Source organism: Falco punctatus (assembly GCF_963210335.1).
Source record: "Falco punctatus genome assembly, chromosome: 4".
Taxonomy (NCBI): Eukaryota; Metazoa; Chordata; class Aves; order Falconiformes; family Falconidae; genus Falco; species Falco punctatus.
Genome location: NC_137583.1, coordinates 95578842 through 95603300, shown reverse-complemented (window position 1 = coordinate 95603300; position 24459 = coordinate 95578842). Strand labels below are relative to the sequence as shown.

At 41.2% G+C, this 24459-nt stretch overlaps 1 protein-coding gene across 3 annotated transcripts in view; it reads left to right on the top strand.

Moving 5' to 3' along the window:
• Positions 1 to 24426, top strand: part of STAC (SH3 and cysteine rich domain) — an 85370-nt gene extending 60944 nt beyond the window's left edge. For 2 of the 3 annotated variants that reach the window (XM_080384930.1, XM_080384932.1), the window contains exons 6-10: positions 1569 to 1650; positions 5831 to 5895; positions 6804 to 6892; positions 10114 to 10165; positions 10285 to 13676. In XM_080384930.1, coding sequence (XP_080241056.1) covers positions 1569 to 1650; positions 5831 to 5895; positions 6804 to 6892; positions 10114 to 10165; positions 10285 to 10566 — 570 coding nt within the window. In that variant the 3' untranslated portion in view covers positions 10567 to 13676. Of the gene's footprint in view, positions 1 to 1568; positions 1651 to 5830; positions 5896 to 6803; positions 6893 to 10113; positions 10166 to 10284; positions 13677 to 18462 lie in introns of those variants that run through there. The other variant, XM_080384931.1, reaches the window with a different exon arrangement.
• Positions 24427 to 24459: the final 33 nt, after the last annotated feature.

The following is a 24459-nucleotide window of genomic DNA, read 5'->3' as shown; positions in this document are numbered from 1 at the left end:
GCCAACAAAGCCAGTCTTTCCCTTCCCCACCCAGCAACTAGAAATCCCTAGATATGCTCTACACTGACTCTGCGTTAGCACGGCTGTGTCAGTACCTTCTCACCCAGAGCTGACCCCTTCGTGCAAGATGCAATACAAGCATAACCTGCTGCAAAAGGCTGAGTCTAAAAACCAGGCATAAGAGAGCAGTAAAAGTAGAAGGTTCTTAAAATAGCAAAGGAAACAAGATAACCACCAGATACCTGTAGCACGAATCTACTTTTAACCTCTTTTTTCATTAGTATCTTTGGATGGAGAAGTAGCTAGGAAAGTACTAGACAGGGGCAATAAAATTTTTGAAGTACATTCTAAAAAAGTTATGTTTTCAACACTAGTAAAAGGGAAAAAACTTATAAAAACGTATAAAGCAATTTGGATTTTGTGCTCCCTAAACAAAAGTAGCGAATGTTCCTAGTTTGGCTTTTCTCCCTGTAATGCAGGCAAAGGTCTGCAAAGCAATAAGCAGAGCTATGTGTACAGTACAATTATAAAGTGTGATGGAATAATGAAGTTAAATCCTTCCACATGTCTCAAAATCCTGTTAACAAGAAATAAATGAAACTTAGGAGCATATAAAGGTTTACAGTTCTTCAGATTAGAGAGAGCACCTGACTCAAGTTCAATGTTTGGGGTTTTTATGGTTATCAAAAATGTCTTACCCAGAAGAAGTCACATGCAGAGAGTGCAGAAACTAAAGTTCTGTAAGGTCAGATTCGGACAGGGTTGTTTGGAGCAGCTCCTGGTTCCTGTCGGGCTATACACGGAGAAGCTGACTACCCGACCAAGGAATCTGGTGCCTTACGCAGAGTATACTTCTGAGGTTTGAGATTATGTCATCCCATGTTTTCCTACATTCGAGAACAATGGGTCCCTAATCATGATTGACATTAATATGCTACAAATAAGAGATCATAGTAATTCTAACAACATTTGAGTTTTGTTTTTCCCTAGCTATGCCAGCAGGATGAGTACGTAGAAAGCAAGTTAGGGCAGATAGTTAAAGACTGACTTCACCAGCTCCATCACACTCCAGCTCCTTCTTTGCAGCATGTTAACAGAATTAAAATTACCCTTACATTACAGTTATTTTACTGACTAATGTATTCAGGGTTAATAAATTGATAGTCAATAGTTTCAAATAATATCCAGTCTCCTTGGTAGGTAGCTATTTGCTATACCTGCAGGATCTACAAATTCCCCCAAGCCTCTTCTATTTTATGCAGAAACCCACACTGTTTAACATAACCCTTTGTTCCTTAACTTTCACTTCACTTTATACTGAAGAAATGTATCTGTACTGCAGCCCGTAAACTTGGTCTGGAGGTCTTTCTGGGCTTTCGCTGCTCCCTGTGAAGTACTGGTTGTGCATCACCGGACACAATGTTGTCTGCAATCCCATGAGGCTGACTTGCTCTGCTCTGATAGCACCCAAGTACTGCATTCTCCAAAGGCTCTTGTGTGCTCTTATTTCACTCTCTGCTCACTTTTTCTGGCTTATCCCATCTCATCTGCTCTTTCTGTCCCTGCAGACAGCTGACCTGGCAGAAGTTCCTGAGGAAGGTGATGGCTCTGCAGGCACCCTTGACATAAGCAGGAAACGCAGCAACAGCGGTGAGTGCTGCCAGGCCTGGATAGCATCTTCAGCTGTACAGGCCTGCCTAAAACCACTTTCAGATGTTTTTCTATGGCATGTCCATGTTTTAACAGCATCCTGGTTTTCAAAGTGGGAGGTGAGTGGGGCATATAGTTGGTGCAACGATGTGGGGAATGTTTTTTGCCATTCAGGTGAAATGCAAGCCACCAGTTTTCTGAATTTGTTGTGTTCAGACCTGGCACTGGACAAGGTTCAGGTCCATTCTCTGTCTCCTATGCTTCATGAACATGACTGTAGGCTAACCACTTAATATGCGTCACTTCCACGTTGGCAAACTGGAACAAAACCAATACTTTCCTTTCCATGTGTTTGACTTGTCTATGTGTCTCTATATACCATAACCTCTTTGGGACATATGATACCCATATATCTGTAAAATATTCAACAGAACGAATGCTGATTATAACTGCAGCTTCTCAATACAGCTATAGTATGTGGCCAGTAATATTAATAGCCCAATTCCTTCGCTTTGCAGTACAAGTGTAATGTTTTTACAGCATTGGTATGATGGGATTTCAAGACCATCATACCAATCAAGAGCTTACTAATTAAATCTCAGCCACTAAAGGACATTGTTGGTGACCCTGTTCTTGCATTCAGCCATAGCGAGGGCAACAATAAGCACAAAGGGGTTTGGAGCACTAAGTGAAACTTCAGGCACAAACCACCACAGCAACTTCTCTAACAGCACCTGAAGGCTGCTTTGCTGAGTCTCACATGAGATATACACTATAAAACCAAACCACAGTGAGCGTAGCTTTCCTCTTCATAGCACCCCCCCATGCTCCTCACATGCTGCTAGCAATTCACGTAGGTGAAACGTCAGCTTCAGCTGCCCATTCCCATTTTATGCCACCTCCTTATTTCTTCCCTCCCTTCCTCCTCCTATCACTTCTCACTGTTTTCAGTCATTTCTTCCCTCTCATTTTGTGAACATCCTATCTATGTTTTCTGCTTTCCCCTGACAATACTTTTTTGTCCTCTGTCTTGCAAGTGCAAGATGACCTAACCTGGTTAAAGATGAAGAATTCAGTCTGCTTCACATTGTTTAATCCTGCCCACCTGATATTATTTGGCCTTGTTTGAGTTTTCAGATAACTTTTCATTTCATTGTCAATCAGTAGTTTCATTTCTGAAACCTAAAAAAACTTTTGCCTCTGAAATCTGTATTCACTGAATGCACTGAGGCATTCAAGGAACTTACTCAAAGAGATTAGTTCAAAAACTCAGCATGTGTCAAACCTCCAAATAACTTCCGTGGCACATTAACGATTCCTTTGATCAGCACTGGCTTTTTTATAATCCATCCTTCAGAGGCTCAGGGTATAAATTATGCATCAGTCACTCCAAAAATTTCCCCTTGGTAGATTTTTAATAAAATGCTTGCACTGTTTGCACAAGCTATGGAAATGGTAAAATCCTTCTCAGAGTGTAAAAGTCCCTGGCTTTTAGTTTTGTTTTGTTTTGTTTTTTCTTTTTTGTCTACTGCTGCTAGGGCAAACAAATAGGAAAGCAGATGGATTTCTGTTGTGTGGAGACATGAACTACATACCTCTATGGCCTTCAGATTCAAGTGCCTCCTAGTAATATCCAGAGACCATGAGTTAAAGAGAGATTAAGATTTTAATGAAGTAAATTCAAAATGTTGTTACAGGGTGATTCACTACTCTTTTTCCTCAGTTGACCACTGCCTCTTTATCAGGCAGTTCCACATTAATACCTTGATGATAAATCAGATCCATTCCAGTTCTTGCTTTTTTTTTTTTTTTTTTTTTTTTTTTTCCTCATTAAAAAGACCTCTTCTGCAAATAAGATTTTAGGAAAATGTACATTTGAGACTCTTTGCTTAAAGGGAAACAGCAGAAAAGACACAGCCTGCAGAAGGGTGAAGGGACCTAGCGTATGTGTGGCTGTGTAATCAATCCTATAGCTACAACAACTTCAAGGAAAGATTCTTTTATTCAGGCTCCGGCATACATAATATGAAGCAAAGCTTCCTAGTTTAAAACTGTAAAACAGCATACCTAATTTCCAGCCCTTCAGCCTCCTCTAAGCCAGTTATACGCCTTCGCTACTGTGAATTGCCACCTGTAATAGAAGTTCCACAAGTCAAAAGGCACCTTAAGGGACATGTATGAGCCTGTTATCAACAGGAATTTAAGCACTTTCCCCTTGAGTCAAATATGGGATGTCCCTGCAAGCACAGGTTTGGTGAGCACTTCTGGGCAAACAGAAGATTAAGTCCAGCTCTCTCCCCACCGGCTGGGTCGGCCCTACAGCTCACGAGGCTGTACATTGGTAACTAGCCTTTATTTTCTGTCACCGAGCAGAAATTACTCCAAACATGATGCTGAAATACTTCCGCTTTGTCTGGTGAATTACTTTTTGCAAGTCCAAAATGCTCCTAATAACCCAACTTATTACTCACGAGAACTTTTCCTATTCGTCTCCCTAACTCCTTTTCCTCTGGACACAAAAAACAAAGCATAGGAAGTAGGACTTAAACACTGCCAGACTGTAGCAGCAGCACTTTACACCCCTTTACACAGATGTCAGATATACGTGTACCCCTATAGAAGACACAGGAAAGTAATTTAATGTTTAAGGGTGTCCCTCTGGTGCCCGTGACAGTTTGCAGGGTCAGAGTCCCTCTGTGACGGGACTCGGTGAGGAGCCCAGTGGGGCCCCCGGGTCAGCTCCAATCAGGCCACCTGGGCAGAATTTGGGGCATTTTCAGTTGAAATGCTGCAGGTATCAGCTCACATGCTGTCTTCCCATTCACGCATTGAAACTTATTATGCTATTTATGATGCACAATATTGTCTTACATTTTATCAGAGAACCTGTGTTTGTGTGTGCTGGTCAATGGATGTTGCTTTGTACAAAATCTTCTCCACACATGCTGTGGCTGCTGTTTTAGCTGCCTTTCCTCTGTTAGAAGAACACTGTGAGTTTTTTTCAATGTCTAAGTACAAGTGTCTACTATTAAGGAACCTTACTATTTCACTCGTAAAACTTCTTCAAAGGCTTTTTGTTTGGTTTTCAATTACAGTGTAAAATAGCCACAGAAATACGTGTTAATGGAAGAAAGGGTGAGCAAATGAAAGAGCAGAGCAGGAAAGAAATTCAGCAGTTTGGTATTCCCTGTCACCTTCTTCCCCCCGAACACATCTAACTGTAGCACTGAGAAAAAGAAAATGTTCTCAATCAGCCTGCTACTTATTACCATTTTTAAGATTTCCAGATTTTTAGAGGCTACAAAATCCAGCTTCTGCTCAAAACACCTGCAGAGGTGGGAGAAGATGCTGATGGTTCTAGCTGCTCAAAGAGTCCAGCTGTTAAAATAATGTTCAGACTTTATCCAGAAGCAGGAAACACTGGGCAATTCTTAAAGGGGGAATTCAGTCGATGTAGGGAGATAACTGAGGTCAGCTCATGAAGCAGTTTCAACTGACTGGATACCGGGTACGTTAGGTGCTGTGACTGTTGTCCTTATTCCGTGAGTTTCTGATTTAGTAACTGAGAAGCAAATTTTCACGCATACAGGCCTGTGTCTCAGATAACCCATCCTGATCTGAAAGCAATTCAGGTACCTCCTATAAAATCAGGGAGGGAAGCAGTGTATCCAGTGCTCCCCAGGCAGGGACTGCTGGAGAGAGATCAAAGGCGGCTATCAAACACGTAGAGGTAGAGGGTCAAAGGAATGGGGTTTGCATACAAACTTCCCGCAATATTGCTCATGTATGGTTATCAGGTCTTGCAGTGCTTTTAAATGGAAATGCTGCTCATCCTAAACATGAAAACACAGCATTCACTGTGAGGAGAAGGCTGCTGGACTTTAAATAGCAATGTAATGAGGGGACCTAGGTTCTATTCCCAGTGCTGTACCTGTGTATATTCATCTGATCAAAATGGTTATTTGCTACTAATTTTAAATTCTTCAGGACAGAGATTGTTTTTTGCCATGTGTCAGTGGTCTATGTGGTTTTGTTGGGGGTGTAGAAGGGTTCAGAGGAGAGCACAAGGGATCAAGCAAAGTAAGGGGGGAAGGGAAGAGACTAACAAATTAAAGGTGATCCTGTTGAGGTGAAGAGTCTTAAACTACTCCTAAAATGTCATGTGACTGCTTTATTTCAGTGTTTACATACTCCGAAAATGGCACAGAACACTTTGGAGAAGAACCAAAAAATATACATACACTGGTAAGGTCATAAATTTTGTGAGAATGTAATGGGAATGGGAAGTCGTATAAAAGTCTTTATGTTTTAATGGATAGCTGTGGACCTTGAGTAGGTCTGCTGGGGAACTGTTCTGGAGAAGCATCAATATCTGGCTGTCTTGTTCTTATACCATTTCTGGACCACTGGTCACAGCTGGAAGCAATATACAGGACTAGATGGTTCTTTGGTTTAACCGTTATAGTCCCTTTGATGTTCTTCTGTTTATTACAAATTGATACTGTGAATGTGAAAGATCCAGTGTGAAGGCCAGGTCATTACAATAGAACTGCAGTAGCATGAAAATCACAGATTTGATTGAGAGAAGTATTTGAAGTTTGTTTTAGGTGCTTTTTATTCTGCAGATTATCAGTGGAGAAAGCAAGGAGAGTATCCAGACTTCTCTGTGGGAAGCCCAGCACAAGCAACTTTCTCTTTAAGAAACTGATTTTCCCACCCTGGTTTTTTTGACCTGTGTACTGTATCATTCTTGCTTTATCAATAATGGGGACTATATAATAGACACATTATATAATGGCTGTAATACACTACCGGGCTTATAAGAATGTACATTAATAGAGAGCAAAAGGCAGACTCCTTTTTCAGATCTCACCCAAAAGACCAACTTGTGCAGATTTCTGCTTGTGTTCTTTGGAAGCTTTGAATTTGATCCTGGGGTTCAAAGAATTTTATTTCTAAATGAAGATAGTTGCTGCTTTAGTGGCTTGCAATGTGTCTGGGCCATAGTCCTCAAAGATGTGAAAGTGGTGAGATGATTCTGGGTCATTTCTCGGAAGCTTAGGCCCTGGTTCCTCAGTCTCTAACAAAGTGAATCAAATTCCTGTATAGGACAGACTTTTAAATTTTCTCTTTCTCTTTTTTTTTTTTTAAAGGGACCTTTTTATAAAAGCACGTTACAAATGAACACCTATGTTGCCTTGTACAAATTTGTACCACAAGAAAATGAAGACTTGGAGATGAGGTAAAGCCCAAAAATGTTTGTTAGTTGATTTGACTAATGCAAACTGAGGGTCATGTGGCTGTGTATGACTATGGGGGAGGAAGGGTACATTCTGACATTTGTATTAAACATTTTTATAGAGGTATCCGCTTGTAGATACAAAGATGTTCTCATAGGTAAAAAGCTGGTGAGTAACTTTTTTGGCAAGGACACAGTAACTAAAAAGTTTCAAAAACACTTATGTCACTTCAAGAACAAGATGGCTTTCAGCTAGAAAATATTCAGGTTTCAGTTGCTTTGTTTTTTCAGCCAGAAGTTTTCAACTAGGAATTCCTCACCAGCTCTCATGCTGATCTTGAACATTTTACCAGTTCTGTTTGATTTTCTCTCACATTCAGGTTATGTCTGACAAAAGAGAACGATGTCCAGCTGCTGGATGGCAGTGTTTTCACATAAGAAAGATGCATTCTGGACTTTGCAAAATAACCTTGTTAATTCCAATTTTTAACATTTCCTTCCTTAGTTCTGCATCAGTTGCTGGCACTGCAAGGTCTAATCCAAGCCCACTGAAGTGAAAGGACATCTTTTAGTGCAATGTTTGACTCATGCTACTCACATTTTTCATGGTCTTGCTAGAGCTCTTGTTGTGAAATGTGTCACCTCTCTTTAAGTCATCTCCTATATCAAAATAACCATGTACATGGCACAGAATTTAGAGAATTGCCAGAGAAATGCCCCTCTCATCAGCATCTCCTTCACTGAAAGCCTTTTTCCTGTTCCCAGCTGTGCCTTCTCACTGCTGTGAAAACAAGGGGTGGGATGTAAGTCAGAAATTACAAACTATCATTCTGCTTTGCCAGTTTTTCCTAATCATTATTTCCTCAGAAAATAACCAGAGGGTATGGTGACCTTCAGTGCAACTTGCCAGCTATTCTGTTTGAGGGATTCCACTTTGCATCCTGCTCCTTTAGGCGTGTATTCCAGCTTGCACATTTGTTCCACAAACAGGAACACCACTCAGACAAGCCTGCACTGAACCACCATCTTCATCAAGACATAGCAATCCAGAAAACACATCACTTTCCAAAATTCTTCTGGCCCTCATATTAGGGGAGAAAGTAGCCTGCAGCCTGCATCCTGGACTGTCATAACTAACCAGCTCTTTGCAGAGCCACCCACCAGCCAGGTTTTAGACTAGTGTTTACCCACCTACAGCAGCATCTTTTGTCCTGTGGCCAGATAGTCAGTAATGCATGGGTTAACACTGTTTCGTAAGGGATGCCAAATAGCTAGAAATGTTGTTTGGTCACTGCAGAGCCAGGCAGGATTCAGCTCAGCTATGTGAACTTTCATTTAACATAGCTGAGTTGCTGTAGACGGGTTTAGCATGGCAATGTTGTCAAGATTGACAAGCACTGTCCTGGGAACCCAAGTCAGGGATCAGCTGGACACCGATCAGCCCTAACACAATGAAGGCAAGTAGTGGGGGAGGGACTTGAGATGGGAAGAAGAGTTAGAGCAGATTTCTGGAGATCTCAGCTCACCTCTGAGGGGGTGCAATGAGTAACAGCAAGAGTAATGTAGGTCCAGCTAGGACTTCCACTTTGAATCCTTTTTGGGGATTAAAGGCATCTATGTTAGCCCTCTGCTAAAAAATATCAGAAAGCAAGATCTGCAGGTCTCGCATCTAAATATCTCAGTGCTCAGACTGTTGACATGGAAAGATTTAGGTTCAGTTGCCATCTTTATCTGACAAAAAAAGAAGTTTATATTTTCTAAGTTACTTTTCTAACAACCATGCTGAAGGGTATTTAGAAGAGGGGGTTCTCTAAATCTTTCTTTTTGGTGTTCTACCTTGCAGTGTAAGGGCTCCAGTGGTGTTACAGCCTATTCACTTTGAAGTGGCAAGATTGGCTCCCTCAAAACCTCTATCAGTGTTGTATATTAAATATTAACTGGAATAAGGGACTCAGATGTCTTTTGCTATGGAAAAAAACACTTTTACCACTGGGATATGAAGTTGTCCTTTTTCACTAGCTTCTTTTCTCAGCTCAGCAACATTTAATTATTCCAAACACATTGGAACATCATCCTGAGGAAGACTTGAGAAAAATCCTACCTTGCTGCTCTATTGATAGCACCTTTCTGTCAAAGCTGGAAATTTCTGGTTCAAATTACACGTGTTATAAGACTAAATGCCTGCTTCTTCAGTTGTCAGCAGCAATGATAACCACTTGGAAAGTGGACCAAAGAGGCCCACCACCTCCCCCATTTCTAGTTGCATCCTGGACAGGTCCACATCTTCTATGTGTGCTCTGAAAGAGCCTGTTACGTTGGACCCATTATCCATCACATGCTCCAGATGTATTTGCAAGCTCTTGTTCTGATACCTCACAATACAGTGAGCTTAACAGGGACTGGAAGGAAAGCTGAATAATTAGGGGTCAACCATTAATTTTATTAAGATCAAAGAAATGCCTGTTATCAAGCAGACAGAGCTTTTTGAGGTTAATCTGTTTGGAAATGGGCTGCCACTTACTTTCCACAGTGCAGTGCTATTATAATTACATAATAACGTTGATGAAGTGCCACCAATGGGAGGAAGGAGGTCAAATAACTGTACAACTACCTGCACAAAATCCATTCAGCACATTTTGCTATTAGCATTTCCAGCCAAATTATTCTCCTAGCTCTGCTTTGGAACTAGTCAGCTGGATGCTGATACTTAGCAATTACAACCCTGCAACACACATTATAAAGGTAAATATGTCCCATTCAAATAAAAAAGACATTCTTGGGCAGAATTATATCCCTGCTGACTAATTGCCTTTGTCAGTTAAATAAAACTATTTGCCTGCTGCCTTCCTTCTTCAATCGCAGCTTGAAAACATAGATGATAAAGTGGTGTGTCCCAACAATGTGAAATATCTTGAAGTACCAAGATAATGCCTGTAACAAAGAGGCACTGTATTTTAAACAATTTCTTATTAAACAAGAAGCAAGAATTCCAGTCCACAGATGTGGCTGCAAAATAAAGATCTAGCACAAACATACAGAGACTCTCTTTTTACATTATGATGTATGATTGAAGAGGACCTTGCTGCCTCATTGAGTCAACCTGCAGCAAATGCTCAAATAAAAGGCAAAGCAAGGACCACCTTCCTATTAGAAGGTAATTGTGGAAGCTGGTGCAGCGTAACAATTAAGAGTCATCTTAACTACTATTCCTCTTCTAACTACAGGCCAGGGGATATGATCACTCTTCTGGAAGACTCCAATGAAGACTGGTGGAAGGTATGTGCTAATTATTTTATATCTGTTTTCTTTCTAAAGGGAAAAATATGTTATTTTCAATACTGAACTTGTATTAAAGCTACTAGCGTTAACGATCTATCAATCTGTTTTCTCCACAGGGGAAAATCAATGACAGAACTGGATTTTTTCCTGCTAACTTTGTTCAGAGAGTGCAACACAATGAGAAGATTTACAGGTGTATCAGGACGTTCATCGGCTGCAAGGAACAGGGACAGATAACTCTGAAAGAGAACCAGGTAAGTTCCCTTGTGTTGGATCCCCACCATCCCCACCATCCAGCAGTCTGGCTGGAGGGAAAGTTGTGCAAGATGAACACAGGCAGATGCTGTACCCTGCAGTTTTACTTCAAGATCTATTATTTGCGCAGTAACAATGTCTAGTAGCCAGTTAAGAGCAGCGTTGGCCTTGTGCAAACACATGCTCCCTAACCTACCCTAAATTTTCAGTCTGATAGACAGTCATGAAGATATTTCACATATTACGCACTCTCCTACTGACTTCAGAGGGACAGCCTGAGGAACACACAGTCTTAGAGGCAGACCTTGTGTACCCCAAAAATGATCTGGTTTTCTTTTATTAGAGCTAATCTAATAAAAAACATGTAAGTGCTAATAATCCTTGGGTATACACAGCATGGCACAGCAATACAGTAACCAGAATAGATTTGAACTGCTCCTGTGCACATAGTCCATTGGCAGCCCTGAAGTTGCTAGAAAGAGAGAAAGTGCTTAAACTATTAACCAACACCTCTTTTGACTGTTTATATATGTGCACACAGAAGGAATAAATATTAGCAAAGCAAAATGAGAGATTTTGCTGCCTTTGTGCTCCACAATAAGCAATACACAAAGGGCAAAGCTTGGGAAAATGGTAGTGTGGGAATATGGCAGGCCAGCATGAAGGAATGGTCAAGGTCTGAGTGCCTTCCCATCAGCGGGCATACCAGACCCTTTCTGTTAGTGTAGCTGCTGCTGCAAACAGTGAAGGCTCAGCTTCTTGTCCCATTTCTCACAAAACCAGTTTCTAAATGGGCAGGTCTGGCAGCCTCATCTAAGGACGAGGTTTTCCTGTTGTCCCTGTTTCATAATAGGCTCACAAGAGAGCTCGTAGTCAGGGGCACGTCATCATCTCTGGTAGGGCAGGAGGCAAAGAAAGGGATGAATCTGTCCTGTCTGTCTATTGCTTCCTGGGTTTTTGTAAATTTATCAGCTCTGTCTCAAACCCACACAAATGCTGAGGCTGAACGTGAATGCTGTCAGGTCCTCAGTCCACGCGGGAGAGGCTTCACAGGAAGAAAGAAATAAATATTTGCTGTAAAGCAAAGGGCAGAGATCAGGCAGAACACACAAATGCAGAGACATGAGAGGGAAGGAGTGGAGCCAACAGATCCCACCCCACCCTTGCACAAATTACACAAACAAGGGACGTTCAAGTAGCTTCAAGGCTGATTTGAGTGATTTCCAGACAGGACATGGACACTCATCTGCTTCCCACTGTCCCTCTATACAGGGTTTGAGCCCTCCACCAAACAGAGAGCTTTGCAGGGGCTGTCTGTGCCTCAGTTTCCCTTTGCACTGAAACATGGTTTTGTGGTGGATTTGGCAGTGCTAGGTTAACAGTTGGACTTCATAATGTTAAAGGTCTTTTCCAACCTAAATGGTTCTGATTCTATGAACCTATAACAGCCCCCCCGTGAGAGCCTGCAGCGTGCACAAGGGCCAATGTGTCACAGCAGCATGGGGACAGGAGCACAGGGGCTCCCAAACATAGCCTGTGCAATGTGTGCCCACATCCCTGAACGGCTGCCTGAATGGCACCATTTTTTTATTTTTTTTTTTTAAACCAGAACAAATTTGCCTTCACTGTGGAAAAGTAAAATGATCTTATTCTGGAAAACATTTTGTTACTGGGAATTTTTTACTTTAAAAAAATCATTTTATATTTCCAAAGTCAAACTTCCTTTCTTCTTTCTTCAGCCATTGCTGTCCTTATTTTCTGTCCTTTATTTCCCTGTTGTTTTCCACATGAAGCAGAGAGAGGGGGGGCAATAGGGAAGGCATAAAAAAAAAAAAAGTGTCATCTGGATGGGACTTCTGGAAAAAGTTTGGCAGAATTCTTTTTTGTTGTTGTTCTATCTGGAGATTTCTGTGGGATGTAACCAGCCATTTCAGCTGTCTCTGAGCACAGTGTCCAGAGTGCTGCCAGTGTAATGTGTGTACTATCTGCAAAGCACTGGTTTGCTCCAGATTAGCAAGAAGGGGATTTTTATTTATTAGCAAGAAGGTAGCTTTATTCATTGCTACCAATTCCTGTCAAGGCCCACTTTAGCTAGAAAAACTCATTAGATGGTCTAATAAATTCTTATGAGTATAGTATGGCAAATTGTTTCAATTTTATAATGTTCATTCACCCAGTCAGATTCTGTAGGATCTAACAAGAGTCCAGAAATAAAAAAAGGCAAGGATGATATACCAACAGAAAAACTTATCCAGTGACAGTAATATGAATTTTCATTATATTGCTTGATACCATCCATGGTTTATAGTGCAGGTCTCTATCCCCTTTGTGCCTTACATGAATGTTCCCAGGTAGAGAGTCTATTCTTGTAAGGCAAAAGGCAATGTATTCACATCAACAAATCCACATGTCTACCTTAAGAAAAGCCATTTCAGGCAGACAGACATTTTCGAAGTTTGAAGCACAGTGGGCGAGGCTTTCTCTGGAATCACTTGGCTTTTTCATGCCCTGGGAAAAACATTCTGAGCTCCAGCTTCACGCAAACCTTTCTGGCAAAGCCAACTCTCAAGAAGAGGACCGAGGGGAAACCAACACAATGTGCTCACCCATCTCGAGCAATGTGCACCAGCTAGTCTTCACAAAGGTTCCCTTGAAAATTTCATTATGAAACACAAAACCCATCCTGAGGGGAGAAAAAGTGTACTGCCTTAGAGACATCAGCATCTTGGAGTTCAGGGTTCACTGACAGATTTGTGGGTCCTGAAAGATGACTGGGCACCACAGGGCTCAACCAGGAATCTGTGGGAGGGAGGCAGACATAGCCGCTGACATCAATAAAGCAAGATTATTAACAGGGAAACCAAAACCAGCCAAATTCTGTGGCTTTCCACTCTTTTAAGCTGACACACAACACTACCTGCATAATTTCCAACTCTGATTGATTGTACTATAGCTTGGATATATATAACGTTTCCTTCAGCCTGTAACTTCTGCTCTAGCCTACCTGAATTCATTACCATACATTATACAAATTCTTTGCATGACTACAGGCTCTGATGTGACCTCTTTTCACAAAGAAAAAGTCACCATATCTAATATATAATCAATGTTTAGAAAAACGTCTCTTAAAATGCCTTTAATGAATTTGGTCACCCTTATTTTTAAAAGAAGTCATAATACTGTATTGTTTGAATGTCTTTTTACTCTAACATCCTAGTTAAATGAAGGAAATAACCACTTGAAAAAAAACAAACACAAACTACTTTTCACATCCTTCGCTGGCTGCCTCTCACACTAATACAAACCACTTTAGAGTTGGGCTTTTTGTGATTAAATTACAAAATTGATTTTAAATTGCACAAGACATCTTGTGCAATAGCAATGACCCCAAACCGTGACATTTGTAACAAGCCTGGCAATCAGAAACTCTGCCTCAGACAGATGTGGACCGTGAGTTTACTAAAAGGTCAGTGCAGCAGTTCCATTTCACGACGGATGCGTTTCATAAATGTCACTGATGTAAACTAGCCCTGTTACCAAAACCACCTTCGAGCTTCTGCAGTGACTGCAAATAGGCCACTGCTGTTGTGATGGCTACAACCTCTGAACCAGAGCTGTCAGCCCTGCTGTCCCCTTGGCACCACAGCTCAGGGGACAACTTCTCTTCTACCCCAACACCCAGCCACACAAATTTCAAGAGTGACTTTTAGGCATGTGTACATTAGCAGCTATGTGCAGATATGATCCAGCCACTCCAGGAGAGCCTGAGAATAGGCTTAAACATATCCACAAGGCTAGGCTCAATAAAGCAGGATTGCAGCCCAGATCTCCAGCCCCAGTGGATCCACCTGTCTCAGATCTTCTCCTGATAAGTCTAGATGCTTTGTTTCTACTTGGCTTTTCACTTCACAGCCTAGGAATTACTTTATGTCCCCATATTTTTCATCCTGGGATGCTCTAAAAGAAGCTGAACTTCTAAGAGCATGACTCAGCTACCTCTGAAAATCATTTCCATCACGGTGACTTACGCATTCAGACTCACTCACTTAAAACACAAACCATGCACAGAAAGTAATGTTGCAGTTTTTCATGTGCTCCCCAATTATAACTGCTGCACTTCACAACTAGGCTTAAGGGGAAAAGGCTCTTATTCCAGCTGTCTCTGATTTTTATTGACATCAGTCTTGCTGGACAGGGATGGGTGTCCCCATTCATTCAGGGATACTGAGTGGCACACAAGTTTTCAAGAGTCCAAAACATGGGCACAGCCAGTTCAGTCCAGGTCATCTTTAAAACCCTAAAGAAGTGCCATAAGTAAAACTAGCTGGTGTTCTCGGTCCAAAAGCTAATGAAACAGCTGATATAAAACCTGTCATCATCATTTGCACTATGGCTGAATGGGTATGAAAACTGAACTACTTACCATTTCCATCCACAAAATTCACGTAGGCAAGAACTTCGTGCACAGACAGCAGCAGATGTAAAAACTCAGTGTCCCTGTGCTGTCATTCTTACAAACAGAAGACCTGAGCTTTCAGACCTCTTGACCTGGAACTGTCTGCAGGCTTCAGGGCAGCTCTTGAAGCTGTACTATCCTCATAATCAAATTCCTGCTTCATCAAAACTAGTCTGTGGCCGACAGATGGGTTAAATATATGGGAGAGAGAAGATAAGCAAAAGACAGCTGCAGAAAATTAGAGCAAGTTAAAAATTACTCCTGGACAAAGAGAATTTGCCACTTGAGCCCAAATTCAAAACACGGGACTTAGAAGAACAGGAGAATATTAATGACCGTGCAGCTTAAAGGATCATTTCCTAATTGCTCTTCTTCCCCATCTGCTCAGGGCTGAATGACAGAAAGAAAATCCTCAGGGCAGATGTTGACAAGTTCAGACAACAGTCATAATACGAGCACTTGCTTGTTTCATTTTGGAGACTTTTTCTAAACAAAATTAAATGAAAGAATGGGGAAGGGACTTTATAATAGTAGATCCCACTTTCCACTAGTTCTGAAGATCACTTGACTGAGAAATAGCCTGAGGTGTGGTTCCTTACCCTGCAGCTTACTCCACTACTAACCTCTTGAGCCAGGGCACAGGGAAAAAAAGCAACTGTTTGTCTCCATTTGTGTGGCTACCAATCATTGGAGTGGCTGCTTGGTGGCTCACTTACCTTGTCAGGCCAACCACCTTGCCCTGAAACCACGCCAGCGTGAGTAGCTGCCATTTTAAGCAGTTTCCAATTGGATACAGAAAACTGTGATCGCCTGAAGGTAGCTGTGGCACCTTGTGCCTTCACAGTCACTGTGTCTGCTGTCTGCCACCAAGGCTAGTCCCCAGCAACAGCCGATTCATCAGATGAAGTCCAAAACTCTGGATACTACCATGCACTTCTCTGGGGTTACTCCTGATTTACAACGACCTAAGAAAGACAAGAGCCAAAACCTAAGGCTACAGCTTGTGGCAGCACTCACCGAAGGGAATAAGGACAGGAGTGGCCAAAGATGGTGTTGTGTTCCCAGTTTTCTGAAACCGCAAGGTCTGGAGCAGCTTCAGGGCTTTGCCAAGCTCCAGCAGCTGCCACAGCCCCAGGAGACCTCCCGAGTTGCACAGGATTAGGGAAATGTAGCATATTGTGGCTAGGCTTGCTCTGCCCCCAATGCAGAAAAAAAGGAAGGAAAGGAGTGGGAGAAAACTCTGCCGTCTGGGGATGACACATGCAAAGCTTAGGGTATTAGCGTGAAAGAATCTCAGCTGGAATTTGGGTGAATTCAGATCCATCGAGTGAGAGTTCTTACAGAAAGGCCTCATACTCCTCATGCCCAGTGAACATCTAAAGTTACTGCTGTAGCAGAGCACTCCCACTGATATCAAGGAACACACAAACCAGCTGCAGAACAAAAAAAGACCAACCAAAAACTCGAAAAAAGACCAAATGAACCATCCTTTTTCACTCCAAAAAATAAAGAAAACCAGTATTCAGAATACCTAGTAGTTTTCTTTTGTCCACAAATCATTCTGCTGACAGTACAAGACATCAGGAAAAAGCACTCTATTCCCACATTATGTTCTGCGTGGCACCAGAGGTTAAGCAAGAAATTCAGCATGGCTAGTGAGCAGTGCAGAGCTGCTGTAGGTCCCTTCTGGAGATCTGACTGTTTGCGGGATTCTTTGGCCCATGCAAAAAGCTAGAGGTGTTGCAGACATCTTTATTTAGTAGGAAAATGCAGTGATGGAGTCAGGCATTAATTTTACCCAGCCAGCTCTAGTTATGGAGAAGCTGCTAATGCTCATTTTCTCCTCACAGCAGCAGAGATCAACTGAGAAGGGGCATCTCTCAACCAGGATGCTCCTTCCCACTCTTTGATACTGTGCCATGCTTAGCCATCCTCAGTCTCATGCTTCTTTGCAAGTTTTCTCTCTTATAATTGAAATTTTCATAGCCTTTCTTAGAGACACAGACCAACACCTAGCAGCAGTCAGAAATATCTTTCTATGTACACATGCTTTAAACTTCTCTGTTTCCTATGCAGAGGGAGCAGCTGCTGTGCTAAGGATTCATGACACAAATGAGTTTGACTGTTTTGCAACAGAATCTAAACTAAATGGCATCAATTCCATGCCTCTTCCACACTTTCCATGTTATTTAGCCCAAACAACAATACATTAATTTTTTTAATTGCTTGTCAGTTCTGTTGGTGTGCTCAGTAATTCTGCCCCAGGGGTACAATTCAGTGTTAAGTAGGTAGCTAAAGTAATAAAGTTAATGAGTCTGCTTTTCAAACTTTTGTTTGTAGGTACAGATGCACCTGACCATTACCAAATACTGGAGGTGGCAAATATGAAGCAGCTTCACTGCTTTTTTATGACCTTTTATTTCTCTTTTGCAGCACCAGTGTTGCTAGTAAATTTTATGTATGTAGCAACAGGACAAGCTGGCCCAGAATTCAGATGCAGTATTTAGGTGTCACCATGCCATTCATAACAGTCATGCTGAAATGGATTTAGCCAGGAACAGTTTAGAGCCATTTTTGTTCATTTCATACCTTCTGAATTATTGTAATTAAATGCTGTAAATGTCTATCAGACAGAGCCTTTGTGAGTGTTTAGTCCAGACAGAGAGCTTTAAAGACCTGGCACTGACATCGTGGGGAATCAGCGAGTTGGTCTCAATAGGACCATCAGTTTTCTGGCTATTTTTTAACCTTGTTTGATTAGTAGGAAATACATAGTTCTTTGGCACAGATGTATGAAAACAGTTCCTTATTTTCTGTGGCTCTGTACTCAAGTACCCAGTCTAAAATACCTGTGCCACTAGGCTTTCAAACGGCTTGGTTACCAGCAGCATCCCAGGAAGGGCCCCAGAATGGAAATACCGGAGATCACAAAGGTCTTCAGGAAATGCAAACCTGTACCACAATGTAATATTTGTGCTATTCTGAAGACCGTATGGTTTCACTGCGAGTGCCTCCATTTGGAGTGTTATGCAAACATGCTTGCAGAGCTGGATTCAGATCTCACACTTTGGTACGCAAAACAGGTGCAAGGGCTGAGTAAATAACATAACTCACCGCTCACCTGAGAAGTGCATGGGCTTCTTAAACACGCAGAAGAGAATACACCTGCGTTCATATCAGCTGCTATCAGTGACCCACCTTGGCATCATGATTGCTTTTCACCACCACCAGCTAGTTCATAATCTGAAATACCCATTCCTCTCATACACAGACAATTAAATCACAGTCATTACAGTAGGTTGAGGTCACATTTCAAGTTTCAAAACCCTTGATCCACCACAAAGTTCTTAATGATTTTAACATCTCCCACATACCTGTGGCACTTCAGGGAGGCGGGGGAAAGGTAACTCTTTAAATATATAAGTTTAAGTTTCTTATCAAAGCAGTGAGAGTCTAAAAGGGATTGTTCTACTTAAAGAAGTAACTAGCAGGATGTTTAATCCATCTAATAAATAGCCTGGAATAATTTGTCGCTTTGATCATGGCAAAGAGTTTATTATTTCCATACCTTCTTTGCATTCAGATTTGTGTGACTTCTGAAAAGGAACACGATGGCTTTATCAAAGTATACAGCGGGAAGAAGAAAGGCTTTGTCCCCATAGACGTCTTAGAAAACATCTGATTCCAACAGCCCGCTTGCTGCAGTAGGAGCCCTCTGTTGGCAATGCCCGCCTGCCTCATCTCACACTGTGTCAACCCAGACGGGCTGTCTTGCAGATGTTCAGGGAAATCGTGAGAAAACTGCAACTACAAGAAGAAAAAGACATTTAGACTGCCACAGCAACACTACGAAATAAGAAAAGCAGAATGTTTGAAAGACAATATAGTCAGAAACCACTAGGGAAATGAGAGGTCCTTGGATACTAAAAGGAATAAGGTAAGGAAAAAGAAAGAAGTCTGGGCTGATTTCTGGTGCAAGATGGGTGTTACAGCCCTGATGGAGACAGAAAGCTTGTTCTGAAGGACTAAACTCACATCCTGTTCTTGTGTCTTAGAAAACTGTTGGACTGCTTTCTTGTTTGAAGTGCGTATTTAGGGGGGAGGGGGGAAAAAATACCATTCAAACTGTCCTCGTACTACAGTCCAATGCTTGTAGTAAAGTGTGGCTGTGGTTCTGCAGTTTAGTCCCCAGTATCAACCGATCAGTTTAAGCGTTTAGTCTCATAACAAAGCAGTTCAGAGACACCACGTGAACGTCAGTTCAAGAAATGCACTGTGCCCTGGAAATTGGCAGCTTTCTCTTTCTGTGCAATCTTCCCATAGGAAAGAGTAGCAAACCTGTGTGTCCTTTGTTTTCTCGGTATGCGAACAAAAGCTCTCAGCGTATGTTGGGTGTGATGGCTGCCCTCATAGCTCACAAAAATAGCTGGTCCTCTGATTCACAAGCCTGCCTGGAACTGTCCCTCTTTTTCCTGCACCTTTATCTGTTGATACAGAAAATGGGTGAAATGCTGGGAGAGAGCCACAGGCTTAAAGTGTTTTATATTTTTCTGTGTTTATTGCACTTAAAATATTTTATATATTAATCCTATTTATAAAAAAATAAAATGGTTATCTAACCCCCAGAAGACAGAAAATGCTAGGAAAGGACAGACTGCACATAGAAGTGAAGTCTGTAATTATCAAAATCCAGAACTCGTGACAGAAAGGCACCGAGTGTCTTAGCATTGTGTTCACACACCAAAGGCGTCTTCGTCATTTGCTAGATAGAAGTGTTGCAGATTCAGCAGTGACTACATTGGCGTGAATTCCTCTTTGGCATAAACCACCATGAACATCCCATAAACCTTCTCCATCCTAGTGAGACTGAGCAGACAGCTCTGGGTTGTCCATGTAAGCCTCCATCTTCAGACATGTTTTGGGCATATGAACCTTTTATCACCTGGAGAACAGTCTGTGGGACCCACAGATCTTGACCAAATCATACAAGTCAGCCAGAGCCAGTACTGTTGTAGAAGAGCGGCCTTAATGAAGTTTAAAGACTGGGAACCTAATTTCCAAGTATTTAATTGGATGTAATGGCACGAAATACACTTAAACATCTTAGTTTGTATTATGACATAGAGATTAAATCCTACCCCAAAGCTTCCTGCTGAGTTCATGCCTTATTTGACCAGCTTGAGACTGAATGCCAGTCTTTAACTGCGATTAACCCCAAATTAATTAATGTCCTGAATCCCAATGCTGCGGGAATAAATGCACATGCAGCAAGGCTAGCACAGGTCTTTGGAAAGCTGACATTATTTCTAAAAAGAAGCTACCGGTCCTGCTTCCATGTACTGAGGCAGATCTAATTTGTGTTGCACCGCCCAGTTCTCAATAGTTATCTGATCTTACTCGAAGCCTTACGAAATCCAGTGCGACTTTCCACACGGCTAGAAGTTCCCAGAGCAGATCAGTCTTCAGCCACTTAGACCCACTTTACAGCTCTTACATATCACTTAATTGCAGGGGTGTCAACTGCTGAAACATGGTCCTTCGTAACATAAGAAGTCTATACCAACTATTAATATCCTCCTGGCTGATCAAAAGTATCCGATTTCATATCTTCTATGGGAATATCAGCAACTTATAATTATTTTTTTTTTCAGTTCAAACAATGAACATTTGCTCAGCTCATTTTCCTAAGTAACCAATAAACTCAGTGAGAGGACAGACAATTCTGATAAGCCTTAAAGATCAAGAAGAAAAGCAGTAGAGATGTATTAATCCACTCTGATTTATAGGATTATTTTTTTAATATATATTCAGCTGTTCAAAAGAAAAACTCAAGTGTTTGTTAGAATCAAAATATTCGCTACTTTTGATCAGGCCTGTCAAGTGGACGAAGGAAATCTGTATTAATGTGCTATTGTTTACATGATTGTATCATACTGTGATTCCCTATTTCAGTCTTCTATAATTTCAATTTGTCCCTACAATGTGCATCATACTATTCAAAGAACTATACGAATATTACCTACAACTCACAATGGCCTTTAATTAATGTCAGTTTGATTCCTTTTGATACTGAGCAATAAATAATAAAATGACTGAGTAAAAACAAGACAGACCTTATGTGGACTGTATTACATCTGAGAAAGCATTGCTTCTGAACCAAAGCTTTCATGGTTATCTTTTCTTTGTGGGGTTTTTTTGTGTTTTTACTGGGCTTTTGCTGCCATTTGATATGTAGATGTAACATGCCTAATTTAGCAAGAAGCACAATACGTGAGTCTTACTTTAAGCATGTGATTCATTGGCTATTTGCATGCTTAAAGCTGAAGCACCTTGCTGAATTAAGGTCATTTTCCTTACATTTATTTTGGATGCCTTACTCTGAATCCAGATGAATATCCTGACATTTTTTTTCCTAACATATGCAGATCGCAATAGATACTGCATTAGCAGGCAGTTAGAAGTCAGACAGAAGATGGAATGGACTTTATCCAACATATGCTCAGAAAAACTGAATTTTAGGAGATAAATACTGTTCAGATTTAATTTAATATTCTGCTTAATAAAGACTATGCGATGGTTGGAAGGAGAATAGAAGCGTATGTTTCTTGGGTTCTTTGCATCAGACTACATCATTTTCAGTTATCCACCTACAAGAACATTCACTAAATCCATCAGCAACAGATGTTACTGAGCATTTTCATTTAAAATCTACAGCACTTGCATTTGCCACATTTAGCAAACCATTTCTAAAGTAGTAGTTCCGCAATATACGTAGCATGTATAGGTTCGGAGTGAAGTTTTGTGGTGGGGCCATCCTGAACATTTGTTTCTGGCAGATCAGAATGTATTTTAAGCCATTCAACATCCCATCACAGCGCAGAACTAGCTACAGAACATTTTTGTAAGTGCTAAGTACAGTTGATCAACATGAGTTGAGGATGAGCTGCCTGAATCACGATCTCCTCCCATCTGTAAATAATACAGTATCTCGCTTTATTATCATCTTTCTCTACACTTGGCCATTTTGGCTCAGTGACTTCCTTCAGAGACAGATCATGCAGTGCACGTTCGTTCAGCTGTGGGCTCACTGCCCCCAGGGAACTAAGACACTTATTCCTACGAACATTGTGTATCTTTAGTATTGCTTACAGGCCTTTTTTTTTTTTTTTTTTTTTAATTATTTGTTGAGATTCAATTGACTAAATATAGCTGTGGCATCAGAGCAACCTGCACATTGGAGGTCTGCAAGAACCACGACCTTCTGAAGCAGACTCCAGAGACTATGTAGATTGTCTAAAATGGAACTAGACAGATGTTTCTGGAAAGTGAACCCAGCTCACTTATTTTAAATCTGTGCAGACAAGTCTCAAATTATATCTTTCCTTCTCTAAAGGGCACTGAATAAAGGCAGCAAGCCGTATCAATCTTATCCCATTTACATCCACTGTAAGAAGAACCCTTGAATGACACAGAGACTGAAGTTCAGCTTTATCTTGGAAAAGGCTAGTCAACGTTATCGTTCTCCCAAATGATGTAATTTGTCTGATCTAACTGTAAATGTCTACAACTAAGCTAGTAAATTGATTTGCTTTCACCCCTTCCCAGAAAACAGAGTAACATGGACTTCAGTACTATGGTTCATCTGACCGGCTGAAGACTTCTGCTTTTGCACAAGCTAGATTGTGCCCTGCAATCACCACTTTGTGCCTATCAGCAACCGAGGGAGCATTGGATAACCAGGTCAGGTGTAGAGCTCCACAGACATAACATCAGGGCAGAAGAATTCTTAGCCTTAACTTCTGGATGTGCAGCTGTAACATATAAATCTCTGTAACAGATACGTTACACGTGTCTTGTACTTTTTACAGTGTCTCTGAAGTTACTAGTCATGGTTATTAGTAATGAGAAAAAAAAGGTGCATTTTTCCCCCTTTTCTTTCTATAGAATTTCCTTTACCATCTGGAGGATAAGGGTTATTAGAACATTTTACATTGAAATACAAACATAACTTTAATATCATATAGAACTTATCTTATTAAGGACATTTTAGTTTTAAGTACTGAACACGAAGAATATTAGCATGGCCCTATCCCTGCCTGCAGAAATAACAACTGTCCTAAAGTTCCAGGAGCAACAGTAGCATGTGCTTATCACGTGCCTGGGGAAGGTAGGTTTGTGTGTGGTTCATTTTCTACTAACATTTCACAGCGCTTCTGCTGGACAACATTCTGAGATGCTACGACCTGCCAGAGGGAGTAGTATTGACCTGTACAATCAGACCAGAGTGGTCTGGTTCTCATGGTCTCATTCATACATGACAAAAACCAAAATGCAGATATGTATTTTCTATTCACTGGTGACACACTTATCAAATACCTCTTACAGCAACGAAAATAAGCACAAAAAAGTGAACAAGTACCAAGAATGTCAGGTTCTGGAGGGAGGAGTGGGAATGAAAGTCCCAAGCATACTCCTTGTATACTTTGCTCTACTACAAATAGGTACAGAGCAACACAAGTGTTTTAGTTTCATATTTGAAATATTTCACAAAAAAATTTAGTCCCAAATCATCCAGCTTGTGCGCACTACATTTTGTAAAGCAAGGAGAATACGTATTTTCCCCTGTGGGAATAGACGTCATCACAATATTGAGTTTTCCATGGCTAAGAAGAACATCTGAATCTAAGAGGTACATGAGAGTTATTTTTAAACCCATTCTTTATATAGAAGGCTTTTATGTGCCTAGGGAATGAACACTTGGCAGGGTCTCCACAAAAAGGTCCCAGAAAAAACTATAGCAGGACTGCTTCAGGTCAGCACGTTTGTCCACCTCCTAAGTGGCCCAAGGCTCTCTATATAACACCTACCTAAATTAATGTCCTTTGTTCAACCAAACAAGCTTAATGTAATTTCATTTATGTAAATACAGTCAACACATAAATACATATATATGTATATCATGCATTCCTTAACATCAACCCAATGGCAAGAGCACATGCCCTTAAAAATCTGTCCTGACTAATTTTTTTTTTCCTTATCTTAATGTGCTCAGCATCTAGTTTGGATGGTACTTGGTGGCTGATAAGTACTGAGACAGACAGCTGTACAGCCAGGGAAATCTAGCCTTGACAAGCTTTATGTCTGACAGACAAAGCGTATAACACATGAACCCAGAGTTACGGGCAGTTGAACTGCAAATACATTGAGCACAGCCAGGATACTCAGCTGCTCCGAAACGCACGCCACTCACCCGGCGCAGTTCAGACTGCATGCCACACACGAATTGGTAGCCTGAAAACGCTGTCAGAACAACATGTAAATCACACCGCTTTGACCTCGCTGCCTCACAATAACAAGATACTGAAAATAAATAGCTTCTCCTCGGGGGCCTGAGAGAGAGGAAACCAGCAGCCATTCCTGGGGGCTTAAATTTTTTATTATTTTTTTTTAAGTGCTGCTCAGTCCCACATACACACTATGAGGAGGGCACATATATTTACCTTCATTAGAATGAAGTAAATCAACATCTGAATAATTACTATGCCACCAGAAGGTAAGGGTAAGATTGTCTACCACCAGT